The 26,907-nt window shown below is 44.1% G+C and overlaps 1 protein-coding gene across 3 annotated transcripts in view; it reads right to left on the reverse strand.

Annotated features, from left to right (window-relative positions):
* The window catches only part of DHTKD1 (dehydrogenase E1 and transketolase domain containing 1), a 64,052-nt gene extending 46,703 nt beyond the window's left edge, over window positions 1-17,349 (reverse strand). For all 3 annotated transcript variants that reach the window (XR_008376269.1, XR_008376270.1, XM_053573020.1), the window contains exon 1: window positions 17,106-17,349. Coding sequence is in view for 1 of the 3 variants with exons in the window: in XM_053573020.1 (XP_053428995.1) it covers window positions 17,106-17,259 (154 nt within the window). In the remaining 2 variants the exon portion in view is untranslated. The remainder of the gene's footprint in view (window positions 1-17,105) is intronic.
* Window positions 17,350-26,907: the final 9,558 nt, after the last annotated feature.

The following is a 26,907-nucleotide window of genomic DNA, read 5'->3' on the forward strand; positions in this document are numbered from 1 at the left end:
CCTTAAATTTATCTCAATACCTAAAGTTGGTAGTGGAAAAAGATAGGAAATACAACTATGAGTGTACATTTGCAAAAAATAATTACGCATATAAATATCAGAAGGAAACACCCCAACCTGAAGATAGAAAGTTCAGATTATGGATAACTGGAGTCTTCCTTTTCTCCTAGTTTCTTGAGATATGTTTGTATCTTATATTTTACATAAAAACAGACATAGGCTTAGTCCAGAAAGCAGAAGGGTGGGGAGGAAGTGGAGGAGAAGGGAGGCATATAGGAGGGCGGAAGGTATTTGGGGGGACCTCACCTAATGTGCCTGATGCAATGGTACATTTCAAAACTATTAAGAAATGAGTATATGGGGCAGCGCCTGTGGCTCAAAGTGGTACAGCGCCGGTCCCATATGCCAAAGGTGGCGGGTTCAAACCCAGCCCCGGCCAAAAAAAAACTGAAAGAAATGAGTATAAGGGCGCCACCTGTGGCTCAGTCGGTAGGGCACCGGCCCCATATACCGAGGGTGGTGGGTTCAAACCCAGCCGCGGCCAAACTGCAACCAAAAAATAGCCGGACGTTGTGGCGGGCGCCTGTAGTCCCAGCTACTCGGGAGGCTGAGGCAGGAGAATCGCTTAAGCCCAGGAGTTGGAGGTTGCTGTGAGCTGTGTGAGGCCACGGCACTCTACCGAGGGCCATAAAGTGAGACTCTGTCTCTACAAAAAAAAAAAAAAAGAAAGAAATGAGTATAATTGTGATGGATGTGTTACTTAGTTCGATGTAAGCATTTCACATTGTATATCGAAGCAGTACCCTGAACCCCATAAATGCATCAATGTACAAAGTTATGATTTAATAAAAAATAATAATAATAAAAAGAAAACAGACATAGAGAGAACTATAAAATCAGTGTTACATTTCCTTATTTCTTAAACATCCCAAGTACAGCTATGATGCCACAGCACTCTACCGAGGGCAACAAAGTAAGACTCTGTCTCAAAAAAAACAACAACAAACAAACAAACCCAAGTACACAGTTATTTCATAAAATCTTAGACTAGGAAAAGGCCTGATAAGTTATCTTGTCACATACTGAAAAAAACAAACCTTTATGAAACCCTAGATGAGTGATCCCTTAAAGGGGAGTGATCGGCTCGGCGCCGGTAACTCAGTGAGTAGGGAGCCAGCCACATACACTGAGGCTAGCAGGTTTGAGCCCAGCCCAGGTCTGCTAACAACAGTGGCAATTCCAGCAAAAACAACAACAAAAAAAATAGCCAAGATTGTGGCAGGCGCCTGTAGTCCCAGCTACTTGGGAGACAGAGGCAAGAGAATCACTTAAGCCCAAGAGTTTCAGGTTGCTGTGAGCTGTGACACCATGGCACTCTACTGAGGGTGACATAATGAGACTCTGTCTCAATAAATAAATAAATAAATAAAATAAAATAAAAAAGGGGAGTGATCATCTTTCAATGGACCCAGTTCTATTTTAGACTATTTTATATTGAGCCAAAAGCTGCTTTTCTTTCCTTTTCCATATGAGGCCTTCTAAAATTTTAAAAATCCTTCATGCCCACACTCAAAACTTCAGTCCAGCAAGGTATTCTTACACAAACTAATCACAAACTTGTAACGATCAGCAGGCACACATTTTTAAATTTAATTTTAATCTTTTCAGAACCCTAAGAAAATTACTAGCTTACTCTGAAACTGAAAACATCCATTTTACGCACAAGTGTCATCGTGGAATGATTTCAGGACCACATGTGTGCACTTGGGCTTGTATTCTATGTACTGCCACAGTACCCCTCTAGACTTGTCACAGGCCGACCGGGGAAAGAACAGCGATGAACTGACCATGTCTAGGGAGTATTTGCACCAATGCTATTGTCAGGTGGATCCATAATATGTCAAACAAATGAATTAAACCATACCACCAATGGACCAGCAAATTGTGGTACATGTATACCATGGAATATTTATGCAGCCTTAAAGAAAGATGGAGACTTTACCTCTTTCATGTTTACATGGATGGAGCTGGAACACATTCTTCTTAGCAAAGTATCTCAGGAATGGAAGAAAAAGTATCCAATGTACTCAGCTCTACTATGAAGCTAAATTACAGCTTTCACATGAAGGCTATAACCCAACTATAGCACAAGACTATGACGAAAGGGCCAAGGAAGGGGAAGGGAGGGGGGAGGTTTTGGTGGAGGGAGGGTAATAGGTGGGGCCACATCTACGGTGCATCTTAATGTACACAGCTATGATTTAACAATAAAAATAAATAAATTAAAAAAAAAACCATACCACCAAATGAACTGATTTCAACATAGAGGTTAGTTGTGTAAACTGCTAAGGTTTCTATTCTGAACCTTAATTCAAGTTCTCAATCACTGTCTATGAGGTAGGAAACCTTTACATTCATGGCAAACATCCAGATAGACTATATCCAAAGCATTGCTCCAGTTGGCAACTTTCTTCTTTTAAAAGCATATTCTTTCCTGAGCACTCTAGTCTTTGAGACTCTGGTTTTCTACCTAATTCACTGGCTACTCAATCACAGTCGCTTTTAGGGGGCCCTTTCTCTTTTTACCCAGCTCTAAAACGTTGGCACTGTCCAGCTCTGTCCGGACTGCCTTCTCAATCTATCGTCTCCCTGAGCAATCTGACTGATTTCCACAGCGTCCATATCACCTCTACTAAACTACACCTTTAGTGGGATAAGAACAATAGCAAACCCACAGGGCCATCCCATTAACATGGCAATCTAGAAGCCCTGCTGAAATTTTCCTCTTAGGCTGGGTAAGGTGGCTCATGCCTGTAATCCCAGAGCTTTGGGAGGGTGATGTGGGCAGGGAGTCACTTGAGGACAGGAATGATCTGCCTGAGCAACATAGAAAGACTCAACCTCTGTGAAAAAAGTTTTTTAATTAACCAGGCGTGGTGCCATGCACCTGTAGTCTCAGATACTGGGGAGGCTGAGGCAAGAGGACCACTTGAGTCCAGGAGTTTGAGGTTACAGTGAGCTATGAAAACAAAAAAGAAGGGCGGCGCCTGTGGCTCAGTGAGTAGGGCGCTGGCCCCACATGCCGAGGGTGGCGGGTTCAAACCCAGCCCCGGCCAAAGTGCAACAGAAAAATAGCCAGGCGTTGTGGCAGGCGCCTGTAGTCCCAGCTGCTCGGGAAGCTGAGGCAAGAGAATCGCGTAAGCCGAAGAGTTAAGAGGTTGCTGTGAGCCGTGTGACGCCACGGCACTCTACCCGAGGGCGGTACAGTGAGACTCTGTCTCTACAAAAAAAAAAAAGAAAACAAAAAAGAAGACACCAGTCTTCTTATCTCCCTTCCTCTGTGCCTCTGGCTCCTTTCCCTCGCCCTCCAGCACAGTTTCATGCTGAACAAACCTCCTGATATTCTCATCCTTTTCCCTGACCGGTCCTACCTCCTGGCCTTCCCTGGAATACGGCTTTCCCCAGGGTATGCAGAATGTGACCGGACCCACACCCCACTCTCCGATCCTGAGGACACAGTCGATGCCTCATTCTTCACGGACATTTCCCGTCATTAGTCTTCCAAGGCTTTATAAATCCAGTCCCCTGAGGGACAAGCAACAGTGTTGTTAAACGAAGCTCCACTTGCCAACAGCCATTACACTAACACTGTAGAAGAAAATGAAGTGTCTAGACTTAGAGTAACTCTAAGACACTACACACGAGCCTACATTTTGTTAAAATGTGTATTTATATGTGTAGAATATAGTATATATTTATCATGTATTATGTATAGCAGAATATTAAAATATTTTAATTGTATTAAGTATATACACATACATATGAAGTGTATATATATATATGTATGTATGTATATATATACACTTCATATGTATGTGTGTATATGTACCTCATGCATCTGAAGAAATAGGCCAGGCCCAGTAGCCCACACCTGCAATCCCAGTGTTTTGGAAGACCACATCAGGAAGATCCCTTGAGGCCAGGAGTTCAAGACAAGCCTGGACAATATGTCAAGATCATGTCTCTATGATTAAATCTTCTTTTAAAAACACTTTCAAAAGGGCAGTGCCTGTGGCTCAGTGGGTAGGGCGCCAGCCCTGGCCCCAGCCAAACTGTAATAAAAAATGGCCAGGCATTGTGGCAGGCGCCTGTAGTCCTAGCTACTTGGGAGGCTGAGGCAAGAGAATCGCCTAAGCCCAAGAGGTGGAGGTTGCTGTGAGCTGTGACGTCACAGCACTCTAACGAGGGTGACAAAATGAAACTCTATCTCCAAAAAAAATAAAACACTTTCAAAAAAGGTTGGGCACAGTGGCTCATGCCTGTAATCCCAGCACTCTGGGAAGGTGAAGCAGATGGATTGCTTGAGCTCAAGAATTTGAGACTAGCCTGAGCAAGAGCGAGACCATGTCGCTAAGAAAAGATAGCTGGGGTTGGGCACCTATAGCTCAGTGGTTAGGGCACTGGCCTCATGCTCCAGGGCTGGTGGGTTCAAATCCAGCCCAGGCCTGCTACACAAAAAAAATAAAATAAAAAATAGCCAGGCATTGTGGCGGGTACCTGTAATCCCAGCTACTAGGGAGGCGGAGGCAAGAGAATCGCTTGAGCCCAAGAGTTTGAGGTTGCTGTGAGCTATGATGCCACAGCACTCTGCCAAGGCTGACAAAGTGAGACTCTGTCTCAATTTTTAAAAAAAGCTAACTGAGTGTTGTGGCTGGAGCCTGTAGTCCAAGCTATTCAGGAGGCTGAGGCAAGAGGATGTCTTGAGCACAAGAGTTTGAGGTTGCTGTGAGCTACAACATCATGGCACTCAACCCCAGGGCGACAAAATGAGACTCAGTCTCAAAACAAACAAACAAACCAAAAAAACCTTTCAAAAAAGAAAACATATCGAAAACTTACGGGATAATCCTACATAGAAATTCCTGATTTGTTCTTTTTTGCTTATTGTGTTTTCTGCAGTGAACATGTATAAAGTACATGTATAAAGTTTTTTGCAGTAAACATGTATAGTAGAGCTCTTTAAATTGATGCTATTAGCCTGACTTGCCACCCAATGGACTCTAAAAGCTTTTGATGCACCTGTCCTCTCCATATAGTTGACAGTATGCTTGTAAGAATCAGTAATACTTGTCCCCAAGCCTGTACCTGTAGGAAAAAGTAAATTATTTGATGAGAAATCAGAAAAATCTAGAGAGATTTTATTGTCAGATTGCCTTAGTAAGTTGTCTTCATTTTAAAGACGTACATATACATAAACAAAAATAAATACATATTTAAGTTAAAATATTTAAAGCATCTCTCATTTCTTTTTTTATTTTTATTTTATATATATATATATATATTTTTTTTTTTTTTTTTTTTTTTGAGACAGAACCTCAAGCTGTCACCCTGGGTAGAGTGTTATGGCATCACAGCTCACAGCAACCTCCAACTCCTGGGCTCAAGCGATTCTCCTGCCTCCACCTCCCAAGTTGCTGGGATTACAGGCGCCCGCCACAATGCCTGGCTATTTTTTGGGTGCAGCCGTCATTGTTGTTTGGCGGGCTTGGGCTGGATTTGAACCCACCAGCTCAGGTGTAGGTAGCTGGCACCTTAGCCGCTTGAGCCAAAGGTGCCGAGCCATCTCTCATTTCTTTATGATACTCCTTGATTTAATGACTTTTGTTAAATTAACTGATCAAGTTCCAGTTTCAGATGCATTAGACGAGATAAAAGTGCTCCTGCTGTATTACTTTTAAAACAAGGGATGAAATTAAAAGATTTAAAAGAATGAGAGCGCAGCAACAAAACGCATATATTCGTCATTAAAAAATCCTATTATTGGGTGGTGCCTGTGGCTCAAGGAGTAGGGCGCCGGCCCCATATACTGGGGGTGGCGGGTTCAAGCTCGGTAAGTTAATTAAAAAATACATGTACTGGTAAAAAAAATAAAACATCCTATTGCAGAAGTCAAAGGATGACTAGAGGAGAAAAACAAATACCTTTATGTATTACTGCCCAAACAACTCAGGTTTTGCCCAGCCCTGCAGGTTCACCTTCTGCCAACATTCTCTGAGGGAGCTCTGATCTACTCCCCTCCCGAGTCAGGGCAGCTGGACACATCCTTCAATTCCAGCAGAGACCCCTGTATCTTTTTTTTTGGAGTCAGAGTATCATCCTGGGTAGAGTGCCATGACATCATCTTAGCTCACAGCAACCTCAAACTCCTGGGCTTGAGTAATCCTCTTGGCTCAGCATCCTGAGTAGCTGGTCCAGGCACCCACCACAATGCCTAGCTAATTTTTCGACTTTTAGTAGAGAAGAGGGTCTCAGTCTTGCTCAAGTTGTTCTTGAATCCCTGACCTCAGGTGATCCACCCACCTCAGCCTCTCAGGGTGCTAGGATTACAAGTTTGAGCCACCACGCCTGGCCCTTCTATCTTTTAAATAAAGTCCCTTCTGCCTTTTAAAATAGCTAGAGTTGGTTTCTGTTGCTTATAACCAAAAGAACCTTAGCTAATACAAAAAGAATTTGTTTTAATTATGATAGGGATATCTATGTCAATTACTTTATCTCTGCTGTAAGCAAATTTTGGGGGGCACAGAATGGTGTTTTGTTTTCTGGAAGAAAAATGCTCATATTTGCCAGCATGCAGTACACTGCCAAGTAACTTAAACTAAACTTAGTACTTACATTAAAAGTTAATGTAGTTATTTTTCATCATCTGATCATAAGCAGCCTCCCCCCAAAATAATCTAGACCAAATCCAGAGTTCTATTTTCATTTGAGGCAGCATAAGCTTAAAGCAAGTGGGAGCACCGAGCATCTATAAAAACTTTAGACTTCCAAGAAAGGGAATCTCATAATTTGAGTCCCTTAGAACCCTGTTAAAATGAGATAGTAACCTCTAACTTTACCTTAGGAATTTCATGTATAACCACATTAAAAGTCAAACAACTTTGTACCAAAATACAATATTCTGTACGATAAACTCAGACGTAGGCCATGCAACTGGATTCATTTTATATAACATTCTACCTCAAACACAACTCCCATCTCAAACACAATAGCTTTGTAAAGTACATTTATTTTGCCAAACATTTTTGCTTGCAAAAAGACTGTGAACTTTAAATAGAAAGCTTGTTCTGGTTCTTTTGGCTTTTTTCTAATCCTTTCTTAATTCATTGCCAATGTATATATATACAAGTAAGAAAGGGACACAGATTGAGATAAAAATGATAGTGACTATTTATTGAATACTAACTTTTGCTGCACACTATGTTAGAATTTTTTTTTTTTTTGGAGACAGACTCTCACTCTGTTGCCCTGGGTAGAGTGCAGTGGCATCATAGCTCACAGCAACCTTAAGCTCTTGGGCTCAAGTGATCCCCTTGCATAAGCCTCCCAAGTAGCTGGGACCCGCCCACAGGTGCCCGCCCCCATGTCCTGTTAGTTTTTCTATTTTTTAGTAAAGATGGGATCTTGCTCTTGTTCAGACTGGTTTTGATTGAACTCCTGAGCTCACATGATGCTCACCTTGGCCTCCCAGAGTGCTGTAATTATAAGTGTGAGCCACCATGCTCTGGCCAACTATGTTTTTTTTCATGCACATCATATTTAATCCTGCAAAAACTCTGAAATAGGTGTCCTTTTTTTTTTTTTTTTTTGCAATTTTTGACTGGGGCTGTGTTTGAACCCACCACTTCTAGTATATGGGGCTGGCGCCCTACTCCTTTGAGCCACAGGGGCTGCCCTGAAATAGGTGTCCTTATCTGCATGAGGATTAACTGAGACCCAAAAGAGGTAAGTGACTGGCAAAAAGGTGACACAGGCAGTTAATGAGGCTGGCACTTACACTCACGTGTTTGACTTCAGTACAGCATTTCATTTGTTATGCCCAACAAATATTGAAAAGTCCTGAGTCTATAGCAAAAGAGATGAGAGAACTAGACATCATTAAGACCCTTTTTTTTTTTTTTTTTGGCCAGGGCTGGGTTTGAACCTGCCACCTCTGGCATATGGGACCGGCGCCCTACTCTTTGAGCCACAGGCACCGCCCAAGACCCTTTTTTTTTTAAGTGCAAGAACTAATGTCTTTAGCCTTCTTCAGTTTGCATTTGTCCTCCAGAATTATCTATGTTTTCAAAAATCTCTAATGTATTCAGATTTTCCTATGACTCCATTAAAAGCTTCTGTTATTCCCAACATGCAAGAACTCTATAAGCTTGCTTCAACCACCAAAGCTTGGTGAGAAAGCTAGTAACCACTAATGCTGTCTGGGATCCTGTGGCCCCATCTCCTGATGGTCTCTAAATTCTGTCATTTTTTATAATGGAGGTCCCAAAAACTCTATGACAAAATTTGTACCCTTGAAACACTACTTCTAAACCCATCTCCATTTTAAACTGGGATTACTGATAAATAAATTCAAGTTTCCTCGGAAATTGAAGTTTACAGAGGTTAAAGGACAAGTTGTTACTAATAGCTAGCTACAAAAAAACACTCATCACGGGTCAAATTTTAACTGGTGGTACTTTGCCATCTGAAAGGTTACTAGAAGCAAATTCAGTATCTCTTGAAAGCCTTAATACAAGGGAAACATCAGTGAATAATGCGGTCGTTGATTTTAGCCAAGATAAACATTTAAAAACAGAAGTCCTGGGGCCGCCGCACCTGTGACTCAAAGAAGTAGGGCACGGGACCCATATACCGGGACCCATATACCGGAGGTGGCGGGTTCAAACAGCCCCAGGCAAAATAAATAAATAAAATAAAATAAATAAATAAAATAAAAACAGAAGTCTTGTGAAGGGCAGAGGAGTGGTGAGGCTCTGTCTGTACCTCCTCCTATCTCACTGTGTCATCTTTTATGTGGGAAATGCCATGTGGCCTGTTCCAGCAGGGTTAGTCCTTTGATTCACTTTGCCAATACCTAAAAGTTATGGACATCATCCATCATACTAACTCAATTATTCCTCTCAACCAGATGGTACCGTGGGCCACCTGGGAGACACCATGAAAAACACTGAGGGCATTCCAACCATGTCCTTGGCCTCCTCAGCCTCCTGTTCTAGTTAGCGGAAATGACCATAAGCAACACTTACAAAGGACTTTAAGGAAAGACCCAAAGAGTCTCAACTGTCATCATCACCCCCCCCAAAAAAAAGTTGTTACTTTTTCTAAAACATGGTAATAGTGTATTATCCAATATATAAAGGGCTTCATTTCTTGGTATTTGAATGATACAATTATATATGCAAATTCAAACGAACTAAATGTTACCAATCAATTGCATATATAGAACATTATTTACATTTTGTAGTAGGAATAAATCATTTAACAAATATTTAGTTCTATAAGAGAGGGGAACATAAAACAATATCTCTACCAACCATGATCTCAATCTAACTGAGAAAAAGATCTCTACACAAAACTGACCACAAATAGAAAAAGGCCTTGCAGCGGTTCTCAATCTGTGGGTCGAGACCCCTAAGACCATCAGAAAACACATCCTGCATATCAGATACTTACATTACAATTCATAACAGCAGCAAAATTACAGTTATGAAGTAGCAACAAAAATAATTTTATGGTTGGGAGTCACCACAACATGAGGAACTATATTAAAAGGTCACAGCATTAGGAAAGTTGAGAACCACTGGAAAGAGTGGAAGGGGTCCCAATACTGGGTAGTAAGGAAGCTCAGATTAGGATGTCTGGAGAATGGAGCCAGGCCACAGGGAATGGGTAAGAAGCGGAAAGGGCTAGAATGAGGGAGAAGAGCTTTAGGAAAAGGTTGGAAAAGTGGAAAACTGATGTCAGAGAGAAGAAAAAAAGAAGCCAGAATGGGTCAATAAACATGAAGGTATTGAATATCAATTGAAAAATTTTTCATTTTATTCTGAGATGCAAAGTAGAGCCTTTGGAGGTCTGAGTTTAAAAAAAAAAAAACTGGCTCAGTGCCTGTAGCTCAATGAGTAGGGAGCCACCCACATACACCGAAGGTGGCGGGTTCAAGCCCAGCCCAGGCCTGCTAAACAATGACAACTGCAATCAAAAACAGCCAGGTGTTGTGGTGGGAGCCTATAGACCCAGCTACCTGGGAGGCTGAGGCAAGAGAATTGCTTAAGCCCAAGAGTTGGAGGTTGCTGTGAACTGTCATGCCATAGCACTCTACCAAGGGCGACATACTGAGACTCTGTCTCAAAAAAAGGGAAAAAAACCCAACTAAATGAAGCCAATAGTTTAGAAAGATTTGACTAAGCTGGAAAGGAACTAGGCCATCCATTATAACACAGTTATAGGCTAGCAGATTTACCTTCCTGAAGTCACGATACTTTTGCGAATATAATGTAAGCTAAGGGCATCTGCCTAGGAGCACACACACACATACACGGAGGTGTGCAAAGTACAGAGACCCTTGGAAACCCTTGCATAGTAATTCATGGGCCCAGGTTAGGAACCCTGGAATGAAAATTTTTTTGTAGCACCAGAATTAAGGTCTGTCTAGGAGCCTAGATAGTGAAAAATAAAGGAAGCAAGGCTTTGAGAAATACGGTGTTAGAGATTTTATGAGTATGAGGTAAAAGTTGCAGGTGGATTGTTCACCCTAGATTTTTATAATACCTCTGTAGAAGAGACTGTTGTAATTCCAAACTTCCATTCTTCTCTATTTCTTCTTTTAAATTAATTTTTAATTAAAATCATAACTGTGTACATTTATGGGGTTCAATGTTATGATTTGATATACAATGTGGAATGCTTAAATCAAACTGATTAAAATTGCCATCACCTCACATACTTGTTTTTTGCGGTAAGACATTTAAAATTCACTCTTAGTTATTTTGAAATGTACCTTGCATTGGGCACATTAGGTGAGATCCTGCCAGATGCCCTCCCTCCTCCCACCAATCGCCCTCCCCCTTCCCCTCACCCCATCTTCACCCCTTTCCTCTCCAACCTCACCCCACCCCTTGCTAGACTATATTTGTCTTTTTTTTTTTTTTGTAGAGACAGAGTTTCACTTTATGGCCCTCGGTAGAGTGCCGTGGCCTCACAAGCTCACAGCAACCTCCAACTCCTGGGCTTAAGCGATTCTCTTGCCTCAGCCTCCCGAGTAGCTGGGACTACAGGCGCCCGCCACAACGCCCGGCTATTTTTTGGTTGCAGTTTGGCTGGGGCCGGGTTTGAACCGGCCAGCCTCGGTATATGGGGCCGGCGCCTTACCGACTGAGCCACAGGCGCCGCCCCTATATTTGTCTTTTATCATTCATATGAGTGTTTAAGTGTTTATACATTAGTTTCATAATAGTACTGAGTACATTGGATACTTTTTTCCCCATTCTTGAGATACTTTACTAAGAATGTGTTCCAACTCCATCCAGGTAAAAATAAAAGATATAAAGTCTCCATCTTTTTTTATGGCTGAATTGTATTCTATGGTATACATATTTGATCCATATTCTATGGTATACATATTTGATCCTTTCCCTATTTCATTGTAATAGATAGTTGAGTATATGGCTATCCAGAATAAATAACCACTTCTCAGCTTTCCAAGGAGCTGGTTCTGCCCCGTGAGAAGGTAGCAGAGTGATACATGCAACTTCTGGGCCATGTTCTCATAGGGAAGGGATGTCTTCTTCCCTTCCCCTTTCTTCCCTCCTGCTGGCCAGACGTGGACATAGTGGTGAGCCATCTTGGACCACCGTTGACAACAACACCCACAGATGGTAAAGGAACAATGTAGAGGAAATTTGAACCCCTGTGACTTGGCAGAGCAAAGTTGTTACATCGGCTTAGACCTGCTTATCTTATTTAAGCCATTGTAATTTCAGGTCTCTGCCACAGCACCAGAACTTATCTAGTCTAATACAAAATTTGGTATCAGAGAGGGAGGTTGCTACCCTATTAGAGCCTAAAAATACATATAAATGGCTTAGCAGTCAGGTAATGGGTGCCAAGGACACATGTTTCACACTGGAAGGCTGATGGACAGTGTTATACTATACAATAGGACAAAACATTTCGTAAAACTGTCACCTGTGATATCCTGAAGGCAGACTATATGTCCACAGAACCCATAACACAGTCTCACTCTATTGCCCGGGGTAAAGTGCTGGGGCAACCTCAAATTTTGGGGCTCAAGTGATCCTCTTGCCCCAGCCTCCTGAGTAACTGGGACTACAGGTGCCTCCCGCAACAACTGACTAGTCTTTCTATTCTTCTTCTTTTTTTTTTTTTCTTAAGACAAGAGTCTCACTATGTCACCCTCGGTAGAGTGCCATGGCATCACAGGTCATAGCAACCTCCAACTCTCAGGCTTAGACAATCCTCTTGCCTCAGCCTCCCAAGTAGCTGGGTCTATAGGCACCCGCCACAACGCCCGGCTATTTTTTGTTGCAGTTTGGCCAGGGCCGGGTTCGAACCCACCATCCTCGGTGTTTGGGGCCGGCACCGTACTCACTTAGCCACAGGCACCGCCCAAGTCTTTCTATTCTTAATAGAGATCAGGGTCTCACTCTTGCCCAGGCTGATCTCCAACTCCTCAGCTCAGGCAATCCCCTCACCTCGGCCTCCCTTTGTTTCTTGTCACTTTCAGGAAAGCCCTAGGAGAAAGATAAGGTCAAATTAAAGCTATCTTATCAGCAGGTAGAGATGAAGGACAGTTAGTTCTGCCAACTAGAGACACTGCCTGTGGCCTCAGGGGCTGGAATGCAGAGCGTGGTAAGGTTCAAAAAGAAGCAAATAAAAGAGGTAGTTCTTGGTTTTGTTTTTGTTTTTTGTTGTTTTTTTGTTTTTTTTTTGAGACAGAATCTCACTTTCTCATCTTTGGTACAGTGCTGTGGCATCATAGCTCACAACCTCAAACTCCTGGGCTTAAGTGATTCTCTTGCCTCAGCCTCCCACGTAGCTGGGACTACAGGTGCCCACCACAATGCCCCACTATTTTTAGAGACGAGGTCTCAGTCTGGCTCAGGCTGGTCTGGAACCTGAGAGCTCAGGCAATCTACCCACCTCAGCCTCCCAAGTGCTGGCATTACAGGCGTGAGCCACTGCACCTGGCAGAAGAGGTAGTTCTGAAGAGGCCCTTCGATTTTCAATTACTTACTTCTAGTTAGACAAGAGGAGTCATCTTAGCCTTACAGATCAAATAAAAGGCCAGGCGTGGTGGCTCACGCCTGTAATCCTAACACTTGGGGAGACTAAGGTGGGTGGATTGCTTGAGCTCAGGAGTTCAAGACCAGCCTGAGCAAGAGCAAGACCCCGTCTCTACCAAAAATAGAAAGACTAGCCAGGTGTGGTGGCAGGTATGTATAGTCCCAACTACTTGGGAGGCTGAGGCAGGAAGATCACTTGAGCCCAAGAGTCTGAGGTTGCTGTGAGCTATGACGCCATGGCACTGGCACTCTACCCAGGGTGACAGCTTGAGACTGTCTCAAAAAAAAAAAAAAAGATCAGATAAAGGGCATTGCCTTCACAGTAGCACCTCTATAAACTGACCACCCAAGGGACTATAACAAACTGGTCAACATACGGAGGTGGTCACCATAAAGAACTAGACCTAGTATACTGATAAGTACATGTGGTGCATGTCCAGTCCATGAAAATTAGGTCAACTTAAAGAGGTGGTCAGTGTAGGGAGGTGGTCAGCTATGGAGGTTCTACTGTATTTCAGATAGTCTCAAAGTAAACACCATTAAATTTAGAGAGCTAAATAGCCAGGGTATGGAAGCAGAAAATAAAAGACTAGAGTTTTCAGGCTTAAAAACTTTTTCTACATAAGATTTTTGACTGTGGCAACTTGCTTATAGAATAATCAGAAACAAAAAGACTACAGACATATGAATTTTTAAAGAGAATTGCACTGCCAAAGAAATCCCATCTTTGGCCAGAAAAATAATCTGTAATTAATGACCCACTAAAGTAACTTTCAAGCTCCAAATCTTTTTTTTTTGGAGACAGAGTCTCAAGCTGTCGCCCTGGGTAAAGTGTCATGGCATCATAGCTCACAGCAACCTCCAGCCTCCAACTCGGGCTCAAGCAATCCTCCTGCCTCAGTTTTTCTATTTTTAGTAGAAACAGGGTATTGCTTTTGCTCAGGCTGGTGTCAAACTCCTGAGCTCAAGCAATCCACCTGCCTCAGCTTCCCAGAGTGCTAGGATTACAGGCATGAAGTCACAATGCCAGGCCTCAAGCTCCAAATTTTATCAGAATAGGCTGTAAAAGTAGGCTGTAGAGCTGAGCATAGTGGCTCACACCTGCTGTCCCAGTTACTTAGGAAGCTGAGGCAAGAGGATGACTTGAGGCTAGTTCAAGACCAGCTTCAGTAACATAGCAAGACTGCTTCTCTAAAAAAATAAGTAAATAAAAATGAAGGAGGCTGTGGAAGAAATCAGTAAAGGAAGCTCCTGAGAAGAGGCTGTACTCTCCAGATAATGCCACAGAAAATAAGATAAGGAAAAACCCGCAAGGCAAAGCCAGGAGATGGACAGAGGCAGAGTTAGCAGGCCAAATAAACTAGTGAAGTTACTACACAGACATAAGAAGGAACTTTCATCATTCCCAACAGGATTTGGTAACAGTTTTAAACCAATGACCAATAGATTCCTCATCTTTCCTTTTCAGGCAACAGTTTCCTTTGTATATTGAATGTTATACCTATGGCATGGATAGACCATGAGAAGCAACAGCCAGACATGTTAGAGGGAAGGGCACATTTTCCAGAGGTAATGGACTTTAAGCAGGATCCAAGAATTGAGTGGAGCAGAAAGAATACATTCTACATATGAAAAGAAAAGCTTAAGATACTTGGGTGGCCAAAAAGATAGAGTATAACTGAGATTTCATTGTATTCCAATATCTATTTCCTCTTCTCTCTCAAATTAATTTTCAGCCAGTACCTGGCCTCACTAAATAAAGACTATGCTTTCCCTTGCAGGTGTATATAGACACCTGACCAAGTTCTGGCCAATGGCAAGTGACTAGAAGTGATCTATGCACCTCTCCTTTCTCCTACAGCGCCTAGTAGGGAGAGTTAGTACAAAGAAGAGTTAGTACAAAAATAATTCTCTCTGTACAAGAAAAGTTAGTACAAAAATAATTTTCTGAAACAGAACAGAAAGAAAAAACGGTCACAGATCTACATGCAATGGTAATCTTGTTACAAAATGGCCCACTTGTCCTTAAGTTTGATTCAAAGTACTTTAAAAAGTAAATATGAGGGCAGTGCCTGTGGCTCAAAGGAGTAGGGCACTGGCCCCATATGCCGGAGGTGGCGGGTTCAAGCCTAGCCCTCAAGCCTAGACCCGGTCAATAAGTGCAAAAAAAAAAAAAAAGTAAATATGAAAATTAAGTTTTTAGTCTTAGCAATAAAATTTTTTCTTTTTTTGCGGTTTTTGGCCAGGGCTGGGTTTGAACCCATCACCTCCGGCATATGGGGCCGGCGCCCTACTCCTATGAGCCACAGGCGCCGCCCAGCAATAAAATTCTTTATGCCACATCCTCCAACTGTGCCACAAACAACTCTTTCCCAGTATTGACTTTACTCTTCCCTTTACCACACAAGACTGTACCCTTGGCCTGAAGTTCTAACTCCATACTGAATATTCAGATTTCCCCAAGCACCTCACAATAGAATGAGTTCATTGCTAGTGAGAGAGTGGCAAACAATTTGGTAATGAGGGAAGAGGAAGGAGGAGGCCACGTATAAAATCAAACCAGCCCAAAGCTCCCAAGATGATTCTCATACAGTCTTGCAGGTGAGAACCACCGGCCCAGGCTTTTCCAAAGCAAGGTTTAGTTCTAAACTGCAAGGCTGTTAACAGGAACCAAATTGAGACTCCGTTTGAGGAAAAACCTCAAACAAGATCACAATAATTGTGGACTAAGCACACACCTGAATGATCTCAAATAAAGAAAAGACTGTCAAATTTGTCCTGCACATACATACATCCCTTATGGAACAAGGTCAAGCCATGGACCTCCCGCTGGAGAATGATGTAGGGTGCCTGATAAAAATGCACATTCCTGAACCTCATCTCAGATCACTGAATTAGAATCTGTGAGGAAAGGTAGGGAAGGCAGCCTGGAAACTGGCATTTTAAACATTTAAATCACTTTGCACATTTAAGAACAATTGACATATAAAATTCTGGACACTCAATCTGCAAAGTGAAATAAAGTATCAATAGTCTTACCTAATTCAAGGAATTAACAATCTAGTTGGCCAAAATACCTTCCCTAAACATTCAAGAGGGACAGAAACGAGGTTTACTCCAATGCCCCCGGAGGTGAAGAGCAAGGTATGCAGGTCTCAGTGTGTGATGCAAGATTCAAAACTCAAAGGTCAGGTGCTTAGATGATGAAGGGATCTTCAACGTTAACCTAATAGCTGAATCAAGGATGCCAAACGATTTTCCTCTAATAATCAAATCTGCATTCATCTTCTACTCTCTGAGGGTGAATAAAGATACAGTAATTTTAGAGCATAACCAACATGTCTCTGGAGCATACAACGGTTCCAAAAACTGGTATTTGCGACTGCTCATCCAGTAAAACCACCAGCAGTATGGTTCTAAGTTTAACAGGAGTTGTAAACCCTGAAATTAAAATAACAGGCTAGCTAGGTCGAGGAGACAAATGCATAATGAACACGACACACCAGTCCAAGATAGCGAACGAACTGCCTGCTGCAAAGTCTTGGCCACCACGCCTCTCACGCTGAAGTCTCACACATAGCCCCGAAAATGTATCCTTGGGTTAACTCAAGGAGCTGGGAGCTCTCATGTAACTCTTCCCACCGCCCGGTCTCCACAACCAGCTGAGTTCCCACATGTTCACAACCAAAGAATGTAATAGGCAGGGATTTCAAAACCAGGTCTGAACTAGTAAGACGGGAGACCAGGCAGGCATGGAACCAAGGAACCCCAGCCCCAGAGACTGGAAGCGGGGTGACCCCCACGCTGACAACGCCCTCGCCCGCCTGGCTCTGCCCAGCTCGCCTCTTCCTTCCCACCGCCGCGCACTCACAGGCCGGGGCCGGCCGCAGCAGCCCCCCACTGCACGCCAGGCCCGGAGAAGCCCGCGTCCCAGCCCCCGCCGCGCCGCCGGAGCTCCGTTCCCACCTGGGGGGCCCGCCAGGACCCCGGGCTCCTGGCCCTCGGGCTTCCTTGGCCGGTAGCCGTAGACGCCGCGCTCGGTATGGTAGCCGCGCCGGAAGAGGAGACCGAGAGCACGGCCGAGACCGCGTCGTGCGGCTGCCACCCAGGCCGAGGCCATGTCTAGACCGGCCCGCGGGCCTGGAGAGATCCTCAGAGTCTAGTAGCCGGGGCCGGGAGGTCCCGAACGCCCCACGAGCAAGGGCGGAGCCCCGCCCCCGACGACGCCCCCGCGCCTCATTGGCCGAGGGGCCGGTCCCTCGGAACCAATCCCAGGCAGCAGCCCTTGCGGAGAAGCCACGCCCCTCGCCGGGGAGGGATTCCTGGGCGATCCCAGGCCTTAACAGCCCGGCTTTGAGCGAACAGAGTAGCGAGACCTCCAAGGAGCGTAATCGACTGTCTAAGAAACTGGTTATAGCTGTGGAGCTCGGTTTCCCGCCATGAGTATTCATCCACCTCTCTGCTGGAAGCCTTCAAACCCAACCGAGGTTCTCACACAGAAAGGACAAATTAGCCACAGGGTGGACCGAGAGAATCTGGGACTGAGAATCAAGGGACGTAGAAAGGAAAGCTGGAAAATCAAAATTGACACTTTTTTAAAGAAACAATGGGAGAGAAAGAAGCAGCTAGTGGAGACAGAGACATGAAAGAAAGGGTTAGAAAAGAAGTCAAAAGAAATTGGACATGGACGATTGCAGCAGTGTAGAGATATTTGAGATTCTCGATTTGTCTGAGTTTTCTAAATGATTTTATCCCATGATTTACCTTTCACTTTGCCAGTATAGGGAGAAGGGGGTGGGGCAGGAATGTCTGTCTGCCTTCTTCCCTGGTCTGTCATCCTTTATTCCAGCCAACTGTGTGGCTGTATCCCAAAGTCCTAAGAATGTTATACATACGAGCCCAAGATATCCTCCTTCCTCGTTCCTACAACCAATATTCCCACAGAACACTCAGTTGGGTTACAAAGATTAACAAGATACAGTGTTTGCCCTTAATCAGTTCCCTGTAGTCAGCTGCAGACTGACCCCCTAAACGCAGTATGACAGATGCTATGATCAGCCACTTGCATTGTGCTGCAAACTCAGAGGAGGATGAAACTGCCCTTTATAAAGGGCAACAAGGTGGGAATTACAGTAGGAAAAAAATACATATAACCAACCACGGTTCCCTAGCTTGCTTTCCTATAATTGCTCACTACTCAGGATTCACACAGCTGATGGTGGTAAAGATTGTTAGCTTCCTTCTTTGCTCCCATAGATAAAATCGCCTAGGCTAGTTTTTGAGATAGCTTTAAGGCCATGCCTTCCAGTGGAACCGCTAACCCACCCAGGCCCATATGGAGGGACTGACTGAACTGGTTTTGTGATCAACACCCAAGAACTGACTCAGCAAAAAAGATAATTTCTTAGCCAGGCGTTGTGGTGGGCACCCATAGTCCCAACTACTCGGGAGGCTGAGGCAAGACAATCGCCTAAGCCCAAGACTTGGAGGTTGCTATGAGCTGTAATGCCATGGCACTCTACCAAGGGTGAAAAAAAAAAAAAAGATAATTTCTACTCTCTTATGGTTCTGCCCCAAACCCAGCTAATCAGCACCCAACTGCCTAGCCTTTTGTACAACAAACTATATTTAAAAACCCTTTCTCCCAAATTCTTGGGGAAACAGATTTGAGAACTTCCTCCCATCTCCTGGCACGGCCCCTGTGATATTAAACTCTTTTTCTGCTATAAATAACCCCTGTTGTCTTGAACAGTGGGCAATGAACCTGGTAAGGCTGTAACAGAAACATCCAGCAGAGACAAGTGTGTCAGGGGGACCTCTAAGTGGAAGGGACACTTAGAACAGAATCTAGATGGATGAGGAGTTAGGGAAATCCACAAAGAGGACAGACAGCATGCCAAGGAGAGGGAAGGCCATGGGCACAGCAGCTTGAGACAGGCTTCAAAGCACAGCATGTGCTTCCAGAGGACTGGAATGTTGGGTGTGTGATAAGAGAAGGCAGTGAAGAGTAGATACGGGATAACTGGCTGATTAAAAGAGATTTGAGCAGAAAAGAGAGGGTAATTGCAGGACCAACGTCCCTTAAGGTCCCAGAGAAGACATGATCTGCAAGCAAAGAGGTTATCCTTAGGCAGGAACAAGGACATTAAGTATTAAGAAGGAACAAGGAGGGCGGCACCTGTGGCTCAGTCAGTAGGGCGCCGGCCCCATATGCCGAGGGTGGCGGGTTCAAACCCAGCCCCGGCCAAACTGCAACCAAAAAATAGCCGGGCGTTGTGACGGGCGCCTGTAGTCCCAGCTACTCGGGAGGCTGAGGCAAGAGAATCGCTTAAGCCCAGGAGTTGGAGGTTGCTGTGAGCCGTGTGAGGCCACGGCACTCTACCGAGGGCCATAAAGTGAGACTCTGTCTCTACAAAAAAAAAAAAAAAAGAAGGAACAAGGACATACAGTATTAAGAAGAGAAAAGACAGGGTGGCGCCTGTGGCTCAGGAGGGTAGGGTGCCAGAGGTGCCGGGTTCAAACCCAGCCCTGGCCAAAAACTGCAAAAAAAAAAAAGAAGAAGAGGAAAGACAAGAGAATCCAGTATATCCTTGGGTGGGTTTATAGATTTGACAATGAGAGGATGAGGTATTTCTTTTCTGCTTCAAATTTTTGGTGAAAAATCAAGATCAGCAGCTGAAAGAGGGAGTAAGGAGATAGGGAAGGAGGTTTGAACGTGAAGAAAAGGTATGAAATAATGTGCAGGAAAAGTGTACTAGAAACCATCATGATTTAGGGGATATCCAGGGTCCACTGAGCCTTTAAGGTCAGTCAGGATGGTTGTGAGTTTTTTTCCCCCCCATATGTATTTAACTCCTGTTGCAGGTACAGAGCAGGCATGAGTTGAATTTGACCAAGGTAAAGTTTTGCTCTGCAGATACGATGGAGACCTGGGGCCAGGGAGTGTTCACACTGAGCCGTGGAAGGCTAGATCAAGGGAAAAGTGAAGGGAGATTTATGTTGAAAAATTGATAGGGGGTGGTGCCTTTGGCTCAGTGAGTAGGGTGCCAGCCCCATATACCGAGGGTGGTGGGTTTGAACCCGGCCCTGGCCAAACTGCAACAAAAAAATAGCCAGGCATTGTGGAGAGGGCTTGTAGTCCCAGCTACTCTGGAGGCTGAGGCAAGACAATCGCTTAAGCCTAAGAGTTGGAGGTTGCTGTGAGTGGTGATGTCACAGCACTCTACTGAGGGGAACAAAGTGAGACTCTGTCTCCAAAAAAAAAAAAAAAGAAAGAAAAGAAAAATTGATAGGGTCATTGGTACCACGGGGCAGAGAGTCGTTGAGGTGCAGATAATAGTGTAAGTCAGTAGTTCTCAACCTGTGGGTTGCAACCCCTTTGTAACAATGAAAATACATATTGGCATTAGGAAGGTTGAGAACCACTGGTGTAAGTGAACTGTTTATCAAGTAGTGGGATGCTTCAAATTGAGAAATTTTTTGGAAGGCAGAAATTGGTACTGCAGGGATAGAAACTCCTTTTTTTTTTTTTAATCTTTTTAGAAACAGGGTCTTGCTCTGTCACCTGGGCTAGAGCACAGTGGTGTCATCATAGCTCACTGCAGCCTTGATCTCTTAGACTCAAGTGATCCTCCTGCTTCAGCCTCTAGAGTAGCTGGGACTACAATTGTACACTATCACACCTGGCTAATTTTTTAAAACCTTTTTAGAGATTAGAATTTTGCTCTGTTGCCAAAGCTAGTCTTGAACTCTTACCCTGGCCTCCCAAGTTCCCAAGTTGGCCTCCCAAGTGGCTGGGATTACAGACATGAACCACCAGGCCCAGCTCAGAAACTTCTTCTTGAAGCCTGTAGACCTCAACTAAAAACCACTGACATATGTGGGTACTTACAAAATTTTTTAGATACACGAAAATCAAGAATTGTAAAAGCCACGCAGATGGAAACAAATAAAGCCCTCCTAGTAAGACCAATAAGCCCAGCAAGTTGAAATGTACACAGGTGAATCAGAAAGGATGCTGTCGACTATGTTTCTTTGGAATGAAATAATGCACCATAAAATAGTCTATCTCAAAACTTTCATAGTGACCTATATTAATAGATTGGCAAAGTTCAAAATGTCTCCCGAAATTTGATATGTTGTTGGTAATGATGTAGGCAATAAGTAATCTCATACATTGTTGGTAGAAATGTAAAATGGTACAAACTCTATAAAGGGCAAATTATTAATGTCTTACAAAATAATGCACAGTTACACGTCCAGACATTCATCATGAAAGATAGACTTTCACATACAATTTTGTATACATAAGAATATTCAGGCTTGAGCGGCACCTGTGGCTCAAAGGAGTAGGGCGCCAGCCCCATATGCCCAATGTGGCAGGTTCAAACCCAGCCCCGGCCAAAAACTGCAGACAAAACAAACAAACAAACAAAAAGAATATTCAAGTTTGGCGCCCATAGTTCAGTGATTAGGGCGCTGACCACATACACTGAGGCAGGTGGGTTCGAACCCGACCCGGCCTTGCTAAACAATAACAACTGCAACAAAAAAATAGGCGTTGTGGCAGGTGCCTGTAATCCCAGCTACTTGGGAGGCTGAGGCAAGAAAATCACTTAAGCCCAAGAGTTTGAGGTTGCTGTGAACTGTGATGCCACAGCACTCTACCGAGGGTGACATAGTGAAACTGTCTCAAAAAAAAAAAGAATATTCATTGTATGTGTAGTATTGTCTATAATTTAAAAAACAAATTGTGGGTGGTGCCTGTGGCTCAGTGAGTAGGATGCCGGCCCCATATACCAAGGGTGGCAGGTTCAAACCCAGCCCCAGCAGAACTGCAACAAAAAAATAGCCAGGCATTGTGGCGGGTGCCTGTAGTCCCAGCTACTTGGGAGGCTGAGGCAAGAGAATCGCCTAAGCCCAGGAACTGGAGGTTGCTGTGAGCTGTGACACCACAGCACTCTACCGAGGGTGATAAAGTGAGACTCTGTCCCTACAAAAATTAAATTAAAAAAAATCGTGAGTACCTAAATATCTAAACATAGGAAATTAAATAAATTATAGTATTTACAGTAGAATACTATAGAGTTATAAAAGAAAATGAAGCAACTTGTTCATGGTATCATGAAGATACAATGAAAAGAAAATGAAGCAACTCGTTCATGGTATCCTATGTATCAAGTTGGAACAATTCCTAAGATTATCTTTTTTTTTGAGACAGGGTCTCACTCTGTCATCTTGGGTAGAGTGCCCTGGTGCTCAAGCAGTCCTCTTCCCTCAGCCTCTCGCTCGAGTAGCTGGGACTACAGGCTCCCTCCACAACACCTGGCTAGGTTTTCTATTTTTAGTAGAGACAAGGTCTCACTCTTAATTAGGCTGTTCTTGGACTCCTGAGCTCAAGCAATCCACCAGCCTCGGCTTCCCAAAGTTCTAGGATTATAGGCATAAGCCATCTCGCCCGGCTCTAAGATATATTTTTAAGTGAAGAAAGCAAGCATCTGGCTCAGCGCATGTAGCACAGTGGTTACAGTGCCAGCCACATGCACTGAGGCTGGCAGGTTCTAACCTGGCCTAGGACAGCTAAACAACAACAACTGCAACCAAAAAAATAGCCTGGCATTGTGGTGGGTGCCTGTAGTCTCAGCTACTTGGGAGGCTGAGGCAAGAGAATCGCTTAAGCGCAAGAGTTTCAGGTTGCTGTGAGCTATGATGCCACAGCACTCTTACCCAGGGTGACAGCTTGAGATTCTGTCTCAAAAATAAATAAATAAATAAGTAAAATTAAAAAATAAAGGGCGGCGCCTGTGGCTCAAAGGAGTAGGGCGCTGGTCCCATATGTCGGAGGTGGCGGGTTCAAACCTAACCCCATCCAAAAACTGCAAAAAAAATAAAAAATAAAAAATAAATAAATAAATGAATAGGCTCGGTGCGTGTAACATAGTGGTTATGGTGCCAGCCACATACACCGAGGCTGGAAGGTTCGAGCCCCGCCCAGGCCAGCTAAACAACAATGACAACTGCAACAAAAAATAGCTGGGCATTGTGGCGGACACCTGTAGTCCCAGCTACTTGGGAGGCTAACGCAAGAGAATTGCTTAAGCTCAAGAGTTTGAGGTTGCTGTGAGCTGTGACATCATAGCACTCTAGCAAGGGTGACAGTAGTGAGACTCTGTCTCAAAAAATATATAAATAGGGCGGCGCCTGTGGCTTAAAGGGGTAGAGCACTAGCCCCATATGCCGGAGGTGGCGGGTTCAGGCCCAGCCCTGGCCAAAACTGCAAAAAAAAAAAAATATATATATATATATATATAACTAAATAAATAAAATAAATAAATAAAAATAAAATAAACCTTAAAAAAAAAGAATGCTGGGCGGCGCCTGTGGCTCAGTCGGTAGGGCGCCAGCCCCATATACCAGAGGGTGACGGGTTCAAACCCAGCCCCGGCCAAACTGCAACCAAAAAAAAATAGCCGGGCGTTGTGGCGGGCGCCTGTAGTCCCAGCTACTCGGGAGGCTGAGGCAAGAGAATCGCTTAAGCCCAGGAGTTGGAGGTTGCTATGAGCTGTGTGAGGCCACGGCACTCTACCGAGGGCCATAAAGTGAGACCCTGTCTCTACAAAAAAAAAAAAAAAAAAGAATGCCTATCTTAGAGAATGAAAATGTATTTTCTTTCTTTCTTTCTCTCTCTCTCTCTCTCTCTCTCTCTCTCTTTCTTGAGACAGAGTCTCACTTTATGGCCCTGGGTAGAGTGCCGTGGCCTCACACAGCTCACAGCAACCTCCAACTCCTGGGCTTAAGCGATTCTCTTGCCTCAGCCTCCCGAGTAGCTGGGACTACAGGCGCCCGCCACAACGCCCGGCTATTTTTTTGTTTCAGTTTGGCCGGGGCCAGGTTTGAACCCGCCACTCTCCGTATATGGGGCCGGCGCCTTGCCGACTGAGCCACAGGAGTCACCCCTCTTTCTTTTCTTTCTTTCTCTTTTTTTTTCAGACAGAGTCTCACTATGTCGCCCTCAGTAGTGTACCGTGGCATCATAGCTTACAGCAGCCTCATACTTGGGCTCTGAAGAGCCTCTATCATCAGCCTCCTAAGTAGCTGGGATGACAGGTGCCCACCACAACACTTGTGTAGTTTTTCTGTTTTTAGTAGAGATGGGGTCTCACTCTTGCTCAGACTGGTCTCCAACTCCTAACCTCAGGCAATCCACCCGCCTCAGACTCCCAGAGTGCTAGGATTACAGGCATGAGCCAGAAAATATATAGACTTTAATACTTTACATTTGTAATTACACACACATGTGCTTTTTTTTTTTTGTAGAGACAGAGTCTCACTGTACCGCCCTGGGGTAGAGTGCCGTGGTGTCACACAGCTCGCAGCAACCTCTAACTCTTGGGCTTACGCGATTCTCTTGCCTCAGCCTCCGGAGCAGCTGGGACTACAGGCGCCCGCCACAACGCCCGGCTACACACAGGTGCTTTTTATACATAAAGCATCTCTTGAAGAAGATGCTAGAAATTATTGCCTCTGGTGGGGGGAGTTTTTAGGCTGGGGACAGGGGAAGACAGGAGTTTTACTTTTTTTTTGTTAATTGAGACAGAGTCTCACTTTGTCACCCTCAGTAGAATGCCGTGGCATCATAGCTCACAGCAACTTCAAACTCTTGGGCTCAAGCAATTTTCTTGCCTCAGCCTCCCTAGTAGCTGGGACTACATGTGCCCTTCACAACACCCAGCTATTTTTAGAGACAAGGTCTCACTCTGGCTCAGGCTGGTCTGGAACCTATGAGCTGAGGCAATCCACCCGCCTCAGCCTCCCAGGTATAGGATTACAAGTGTGAGCCCAGCCATAATCTTTCATTTTTACTCACCAGTTCTTTTTTTTTTTTTTTTGAGACAGAGTCTCACTGTGTTGCCCAGGCTATAGTGCTGTGGTGTCATAGCTCACAGCAACCTCAAATTCTCAGGTTCAAGCGATCCACTTGCCTCAGCCTCCTGAGTAGGTGGGACCATACCTGGCTGACTTTTCTATTGTTAAAAGAGATAGGGGGTCTCACTCTTGCTCAGGCTGGTTTAGAACCTCTGAGCTCAGGCAATCCTCCCTCCCGAGCCTCCCAGAGTGCTTGGATTACAGGTGTGAACACCACACTTGGCTTACTCACCAGATCTTAATTTAAGGATGAAAAATAACTCACCCTTACTCTTAGGCACTGGTATAAAATTTGCACAATGCTTTCCACCCAGAGCCCAACAAGTCTGCAAAGGATAAAGGGCAGTGTGGCCTGGTGGAAAGAGTAGGAACATTGGGTCCAAGAGATCAGGATTTGAATTCAGGCCCTTCCACTTACTAAAAGGCCCCAGGCATCCTCCTTGCACTCTTAGTCTATATACTTAGTCCGTATAGTCACATAATAGATTTGAGTGCATGGTAGATGCTCAAATAATGGAGGTTTCCATCATAATGGTTATTAAAAGGGTAAGGCAGAGGTGGAAAAGTTGGAGTTATATGTGATGGGGGAGAGCAAATAGTCAACCAAGGCAGAGTGATGGACTGGTAGAAAATAGGGGCTCAAAAAACTTGATATCTTGCTGAAATGTAAGAAAAGGTAGAGTTGAGGCAAGATGATTGCTTGAGGCCTGGAGCTCAAGACCAGCCTGGGCAACACAGTGAGACCCTCCCCCTCCCAAGTCTACAAAAATAAAATTTAAAAATAAAATAATAAATAAAATGCTTCTAGAGAGCAGGAGAGTAATTACATCTTTTCCTGTAGAGAAAGATGTGATATGACTTAGCTCGTGTTTTAGGATAAAGCAGAAACAGGATAAGAATTAAGAACTCCTCGCCTGTAGTCCCAGCTGCTCGGGAGGCTGAGGCAAGAGAATCGCATAAGCCCAAGAGTTAGAGGTTGCTGTGAGCCGTGTGACGCCACGGTACCTGAGGGAGGTACAGTGAGACTCTGTCTCTACAAAAAAAAAAAAAAAAAAAAAGAATTAAGAACTCCTGACTGCTAGAGCTGCTTTTGCACAAATGCCACTCAAGGAGGATTTGAAACTATGATTGAGGGGGCCATGCTCTTTGAGTGTTCAGAGCTGCTCTGCTCTGCTGGCACAGCCACTTTGCAGCTGCATTTCACACTCCATTTAGTTTGTTTACTCAGTTCAACAAAGAGATGGGGTTTTAGGTGTGGGTTTCAGAAAGGAAGGTACAGATTTCAAAATCTGTCAAAATGGTCTTTCCCTATTTTTACCCTATCCAAGACCAAGGTATTTTATTAGTTCTATCATAAACAGTTTCTCTTAATCTTCTATTCCACAAAATTAAGTATTTCTGGACTGCACGTGATAAAGCATAGATGTTAAAAGCATTTTTTTCAACTCTGGTATTAGGGTCCTTTGTAGATCACAGGCAATCAATACATCTCTGTGGAATCAACATATCCCTGTCAAACGAGTACATAGGTAACAGTCTAGTAGATGGCCAGTGGCAAAGGACGTGGGGAGGGGAGGAGAAAAGGAGAGGAGAGAAGACCAGCTGCCCCCAGGTTAGGTTTGAGAATTGTGCCTGTGTTTTCTTAAGTCCCTGATGATGACCAAACTAGGGAGGGAACACCATCTGACTCCCAGCTTCATGCTAGTTTTTATAATATCAGTGTCTGTTGTTCTTATCTCCTCAAGAAAAACAAGATGCAAGCATAAATGAATTAAAATTAGAGTATTCAATTAAATAAAAAACATTTAAGAGGGAGACTGTCACTCTGGGTGGTTGAGATGGC

The sequence above is a fragment of the Nycticebus coucang genome, chromosome 20, assembly GCF_027406575.1.
Source record: "Nycticebus coucang isolate mNycCou1 chromosome 20, mNycCou1.pri, whole genome shotgun sequence".
In the NCBI taxonomy this organism is placed as follows: domain Eukaryota; kingdom Metazoa; phylum Chordata; class Mammalia; order Primates; family Lorisidae; genus Nycticebus; species Nycticebus coucang.